This window comes from Oratosquilla oratoria, chromosome 20 (genome assembly GCF_046742065.1).
Source record: "Oratosquilla oratoria isolate Oo_2021 chromosome 20, ASM4674206v1, whole genome shotgun sequence".
NCBI classification, from domain to species: Eukaryota; Metazoa; Arthropoda; class Malacostraca; order Stomatopoda; family Squillidae; genus Oratosquilla; species Oratosquilla oratoria.
Genome location: NC_134796.1, coordinates 18,275,736 through 18,282,641, shown reverse-complemented (window position 1 = coordinate 18,282,641; position 6,906 = coordinate 18,275,736). Strand labels below are relative to the sequence as shown.

Here is a 6,906-nt window from a genome sequence, read left to right as displayed (position 1 = left end):
ACTACACACTGTAGTATCGGAAAAGAACTTACACGTTTAGGGGAAAATTGAAGCTAGTATAAGTGTGATGTAAAAGTGAGTATACAGATGGTTGAAAAGTTTTGAACCATTGTTCATACACGTCGTTACTACCACTCTTACCTTGTAAAACTTTTGCAGGATATATACCTGTGTAAATAGTGCATATATGAACGCATGTACATAAAATACTACTACATGTATATGCATATATATGCACTTAGATACATGTATTCACGCATTCTAACTCATACATGTGCAAAAAACGACACTTTATATGTGCCATTACTTATCATATATAAATATATGAATATGAAATCTTGTGTTACGCCTCATCATCGTCTCTTTTCTTACAGACAAATTTCTGACTCTCCTGTCTACCGCAATATTATATTCCTATTTCTGTTTCTGCTCAGCGTCATTGTTCATTTCAACACTTGAATTTCTGAGCCTTTTTGATTTATTATCTATTTTTACTTTGTCATTTTTATCTAAGTATTCAATCATTTATTTATTTAGTTATTTTTTTCTTCTGCAAGTCTGTAAGTGTGTGCTTCTGTCCATTTGGAAACCTCTTGAATTTTCCGCTGATGTTTTTCTATCCATCTATGCGTTGGACTTTCGTAAAAGGGAATTTCAAGAAACCTTCCTTAGGAAACCATCTGCTTTCTAATTGGTATGGAGAAGTATAGAAACGCTGATGGTCTATAACATTCTAATTTATATGCTCTTCATTCTCTTCCTACCAGACCACCCTCTGACCACATTACATTTTTTCTCTTTTAATTTTTTGTTGCTTTATGAAATATATAGATAATAAGAATATACACATTAGTAGGCATGCATATATTTATATAAGACCATCCTTTACGTCTACTTATGACGTGGTACACTGGTTCGTTTTGTAAAGTCTTTTCAGTCATATTTGCAAATTACTTCCATTATTTCTTTGCGCGTGGAACCGTCTAATATATTGCTTATGTGTGGAGTCATTGCTCCATGACTTCTACACGTGATATTCTATACTTACAGATATTGCAAAGTCATCACACTACCCCCGGTTTTCCACCCCTCCTCGGCAAGTCCTGAAGCCGATCTACATTATCCGTTTGATGGTATTTACATATAATTCATATTTCGAGTAATGTTATGTGAGAGATATAGTCTAAGACAAGCTTCAGTGTGACCAAGTGTAAGTCTTATGGTCTTGGAGTTTTCTCTATCCTTATGTTCTTATGTCCATGGCTTCTGCCTTTGTTCTTTGTACCCTGAAGGCTAACAATAGGAGATGAGACAATTGATGTAATGGAGCAATAGTTATCCTGTGAGGTCTCTCCTCGTACATTTCTAAATGAAATAAGAAATCACTAGGGTAAGGGTATCTATACTTCTTAAGAGTATAGAATTTGATCAGCCACTGGAAAAAAAAAAAGGATGAACAAAAGAATGGAAAGGAAAAAGGGAAAAAGAAAGGAATAATAAAAGACAGGAAGAACAAATGAAAAGATGAAAGAAAAATAGTAATAAAAAAGTAATAATCTTATCGTCTAGTACCATCATCTTAACAATTTTCTGTTCTGTTTCCAGCTCTCCATAAAGTAAAACAAGCTTTTGATATAGGCAGCTTGGCGAGCAAAAAGGGTGCGGGAAATGTATGGGGCAGTTCACCTGGCGCATGAAATCATAGAGAGGTTAAGTACCTTTGTACCCAAAAGAGTCCTGAGCAGTAGGACATCACGTCCAAGATCTCTGCATTTTTATCGAGCATAGTCTTGAATGATGATAATAAAAGGAGGAAGAGGAGGGTGGTGATGATGGTGATGATGATGATGGTGACGATGATGATGATGATGATGATGATGACGATGATGATGATGATGATGATGATGATGATGATGATGATGATGATGATGATGATGATGATGATGATGATGATGATGATGATGATGATGATGATGATGATGATGATGATGATGATGATGATGATGATGATGATGATGATGATGATGATGATGATGATGATGATGATGATGATGATGATGATGATGATGATGATGATGATGATGATGATGATGATGATGATGTTGTTGATGTTGTTGTTGTTGATGATGATGATGATGATGATGATGATGATGATGATGATGATGATGATGATGATGATGATGATGATGATGTTGTTGTTGTTGTTGTGTTGGGCACCCAGTTACACCACCTCCTCGGCATTCTATGTTCCTCCATCCTTTTTATATGTCCATGCCACCGCAACTGGGTCCTTTCAACGTAATTGATTATGGTTTCTACATCCAGCTCTCTCCTGATGGTCTCATTTCTTAGTCTGTCGCTTCTTGTGACTGCACGGATCATACGCAGGACTCGCATCTCCGCTGCCTGTACTCGGGATGTCGTTTTCGTCGTCAACGTCTGTGCCTCACAACCGTAGGTCAGTACGGGCCGGAGGATGGTCTTATAAATTGTCGTCTTGACTTTTACCGGTATGTACTTGTCCTTCAACAGGGGATAGAAGAAGTTAACATTTGCCGCGTATTTCTGAGTTCTGTCTAGTATTACTCCTTCGTGGGTTCCTTTGTCATCGTACATAACTCCCAAGTATTTGTATGCCGTGGTCTGCTTCAAAATGATTCCGTCAACTTCCACCTGGAGGGGTTCGTTTTGTCAGGAGACTACCATTACTTCCGTCTTCTGTAGGTTGAGTTTAAGTCCATGGTCTTGCAGAACTTTGTTCCATAGTTCAACCGTTATCGCAAGCGACTCCGAATCAGCCTCTATGATTCCAACATCGTCCACGTAGGCGAACTTATCCGCCTCCCCCGGTCCCTTGGCGGGTTCTATATTCTCCATATTCTTGAGATGACTGATCTTTGTCTTACTCCTGATCCAGCGTTGAACCAGACAGTTTCGTCTCCGATGGGTCGTACACTTGTCTTGTTTGATTCATATAGGCTGCAAATTGCTCTACTCAGTATTCGCGGGATCCCATGATCGACGTGTCGAAGTGCTTTCCATAGCTCTTTCCTTGGCACTCAGTCGAAGGCCTTCTCCAGGTCTAGGAAAGCTAGATATCTTGGATAGTTGAATTTCCACGACTTTTCCAGCAGGATCTTCAAGGCAAAACTGAGGTCTGTCGTTCCTCGATTGGGGTGGAAACCATGTTGTGTTTCGTAAAGTGTCTTCTACATATTATGTTCTCAGTCTCCTCTCAAAGATCCTCTCGTATATCTTGCCGGCATGTGGTAGCAGAGAGACTGTTCGGTAGTTCTTGCAATTTGTATGACCTCCTTTTTTATGAACTGGATATATTACTGCAGATCCCCATCCCATGGGTATCATCTTTGTTTTCCACGCCATGTTACAAATCCATGTCAGGTAGTAGATGGTATGTTGTCCTCCATATTTGTATATCTCAGCAGGAATCTCGTCAGTACCGGCCGCTTTGTTGTCTCTCATGTGCTTGAGTGCTATCATAACTTCCTCCTCTGTAATATCTTCGTCTCCAACCTGATTTTCTTTGTCGTCATCATCACTTGTATTCATATCGGAGACCACCTCGTCGGATGTATTCAACAGGCTCTCAAAATACCCGTTCCATTGTCTATCAACGTCTTCTGGTTCCGTTAGTAGGTTGCCCTGGTCATCTTTTAGTGAATAGCTCTTCTCTTTGTTAACTTTTCTATATCCCTTAGTCATTAAGTACAGCAGCTTTTTCGTTCCATGGAAGTCCTCTTCCAGATCTCTGCTAATTCTTTCCCATGTCTCCCCTACAACTTTTCTCTTCGTCCTTTTTGCTGCATTCCTACATATCACATAGTTTCTTCTATTATTTTCTGCCCTCTCTTTAACCCATTTCCTAAAAACATCATTCTTATCCTTGACTGCCTTCCGCATTTCTTCATTCCAAAAAGGTGTTCGTTTCTTCTTGCCTCCGATGTACTTAAACCCAACTGTCGCTTCTATGGACTCCAGTATCGCCTTTTTACTTGACTCCCAGGCCCTCTCAACGTCCTCTTCCTCCTCGTTGATCTCTATCTTTGCACATAGGTTCTCAGCCATCCTTTCTTTCACTCCGGGTTCCTTCAACTTTTCCACGGCTACTCTTCTCCTCTTCACCGGTGATCTCGCTAGAGTGAAGCGGAGGTTTATCAGAGCAACAACCACACGGTGATCAGAGTCGAGGGAAAGGGAGGAAATGGCCTTTACGTCATGTATTAGGCCTTTCCTACTCGCTACTACCAGGTTTATCATGGATTTCTGCGAATACTCTTGGTCTTCCTCTTCCATCTGTACCAAGTCCATTTATGCGATGGTCGGTGTTGGAAGAAAGTGTTCATGATGAACCATCCGTTTCTGACACAAAGGTCAATTATTCTTTCTCCGTCAATGTTCGTGTCTCCCACTGAGAAAGGTCCGATTACATCTCCTAAGAGCAGCGTTCCTGGTCCGACATGTCCAATGAAATTTCCCAGGATCACCTGGTTGCCCTGATTTGGCATACTGTCAACTAGGTCTTGCAGGGCTTCATAGAACTCTTCTTTCTCATCGTTCGGTCTCCCCTGTTGCGGGGCGTAAACTTTAATATTATCCAGGTCTCCCTGATTCATATGGATAGTCAGTCCAATCAGGCGGTTGTTGATCTGTCTTACATTCTTTACTCTGTTAGCCAGCTGGGCAGAAATAATAAACAATACGCCATGCAATCTGTCTTCAGCTCCTTTGTGGACAAGCAGGTAGTCCTCATGGATGGTCTTCACATCCTCGCCTCTCAGTCTTGTCTCGCTGAGGCCCATCAAATCCCATCGTCGTTCCTTTATAAGATCCATAACTTCTTCCATTTTCCTTCTAAAGATATCCACGTTGATTGTAGCTATCCGTAGTCATTTTCCAGTCCTAGGTCGATTCCGAATAGAGTAGTTCGAATTCCGAGACTGGTTCTGAGCTTCTTGAGCAGTGGCCATTTTTACGGGAGCGGCTTGCTAAGCCTGTCCTCCCAACCCTCCTCCTTTATCCGGGCTTGGGACCGGCATGTGAATTGGTGAACTAGCTCAACAAGGCGGAGTTGATGATGATGATGATAGTAATAATAGTAATGATAATAGTAATGATACTAATGAAACTAATTATTATTATTACTATTACAACAATAGTGATATTGATAATAACAACAATAACAATAATGATAACAATAACAGCAATAAATGAAGATAGATAATATAAACTATCAAATAAAAGTAGATATGTAAATAAAGACATTTACAGATTACATCAACTTTATAATGATAATCAGGTGATTATTAGTTGGTAAAGAATAAACTGAGAAGCCTACGGCTGGAGGCGCGTAGCTGAGGCCGAAGCCGTCACCTACGTCCTATGTGCTTGGACCGTTGGGCAGTTAATAGTCACTGCTGGTAACTGGAATTGAATGCGAGACTGAAACCCACAGCTAAGCGAATATGAAACTAGCACGCTTCCAATCTCGCCACCAGCGGAAAAGTGTGGTCAATAAAAATGTCAAGTCTCATTTCCGCCCTGTAGTTAGGCATTGAAAGCTTAGAAGAGAGGGGTTGGTGATATCTCCAGTTTTTCCGTAATGTATTCCAGGGTGATACATTACGATTTTTTGCCATATTCTTGGATCACGTAGTTGACTCATGGTCGACAGTTCTTACCTGCCAGGATGAGAGATAAGAGGTCGTACCTATTCGAACTCTGTAGTCTTACACCACACACTTATCTCCTTGCGCAAGAGAGACAGTAACAGTTTGTAGTGTTGTTACAACTGCCAAGCCGCGAGTGGGGCACGATCTCGGAAGTCTCGTGCGAGAATACGAGACACTAATCAGTACGCCAATGTCGTGCTTGTGTGTTTGTGATTCACCACGGCCTTTGATCACGAGTTGGACTCGTTATCGACATGTATTATCCTCCCGAATGAGAGTTCAGAGCTCATACATGACTCGATTTATGGATAATGTTGTGACCTTAAACACCTACACACACACACTCTCTTCCCGTATAATACAACTAGGTAAATACAATAGAGTTGGAGTGCGGATTCGCAGAGTGGAAATGCTGAAATTTTCAGCCTCGGGCGAGACTAAATCGGATCGCTGAATTAGAGATCGAACCCAGTAACATCATACCATCGAGTCATGTCATGTTTGTGTGTATGGGTGTGTGTCTACACGAGGGATATACGGAACTGAGAGGCCAACATAAAATCATCGTAATGACGTCACAAACGTGTTGGGCCGAAGATCGGGAAGGAACTAGACAACTTGTGGGCCCCCGCTGATAGCGACCTTTAACCCCTGGTCGCGGGGAAGTACTCGGTGAATTTTCCTCTGGATAAAGACCGACTTCATGCAGCTACGAAGCTAACATCAGCCTGAAGGTGAGGTCTTGTTCAATTGAGACACCCTGACGGGTAAAAGTTTGTATCCTTATCCACTTAAGTCATATATATATCCAGAAAAAATGATAAAACTTGTTACGGTACAGGTATCAAATTTTCGGTACGATGAAGATGTTAGCAATATATCTTATAATCTTTGGTTGAAGATTGATTGCAGTCTGTGACACTATACTGTGACTATGCCTCTGTGACACTATACTGTGACTATGCCTCTGTGACACTATACTGTGACTATGCCTCACCTCGTTAGGAAACTTCAGAAGAAACCCGATAGCTAAGAGATGTGTTCTTGGGTTATTGCTTCATGGATAGACTGAAATTATATGTAAAGGTAGAGTATACACGTAGCAGAAATATCTTATACTGTCTTCGTGTGTATTTGTCTATGCGAAGAATCAGGTGTGCCTGACGGGTTTCAAACATACGTAGTTCTTACGTATGAGGCGTTACTACGAACATCC

General features: G+C 41.0%; 1 protein-coding gene across 1 annotated transcript; it reads right to left on the bottom strand.

Annotated features, from left to right (window-relative positions):
• Nucleotides 1-3,216: 3,216 nt before the first annotated feature.
• On the bottom strand, nucleotides 3,217-4,278 carry LOC143036123 (uncharacterized). The gene has a single exon (XM_076203372.1). It carries the CDS (start codon nucleotides 4,276-4,278, stop codon nucleotides 3,217-3,219), a length of 1,062 nt encoding a protein of 353 aa, XP_076059487.1.
• Between the last annotated feature and the right edge of the window lie 2,628 nt (nucleotides 4,279-6,906).

What these genes read in the sequence shown, in the direction of transcription:
- LOC143036123 (XM_076203372.1), bottom strand. Translation starts at nt 4,278, where the DNA reads ATGATAAACCTGGTAGTAGCGAGTAGGAAAGGCCTAATACATGACGTA.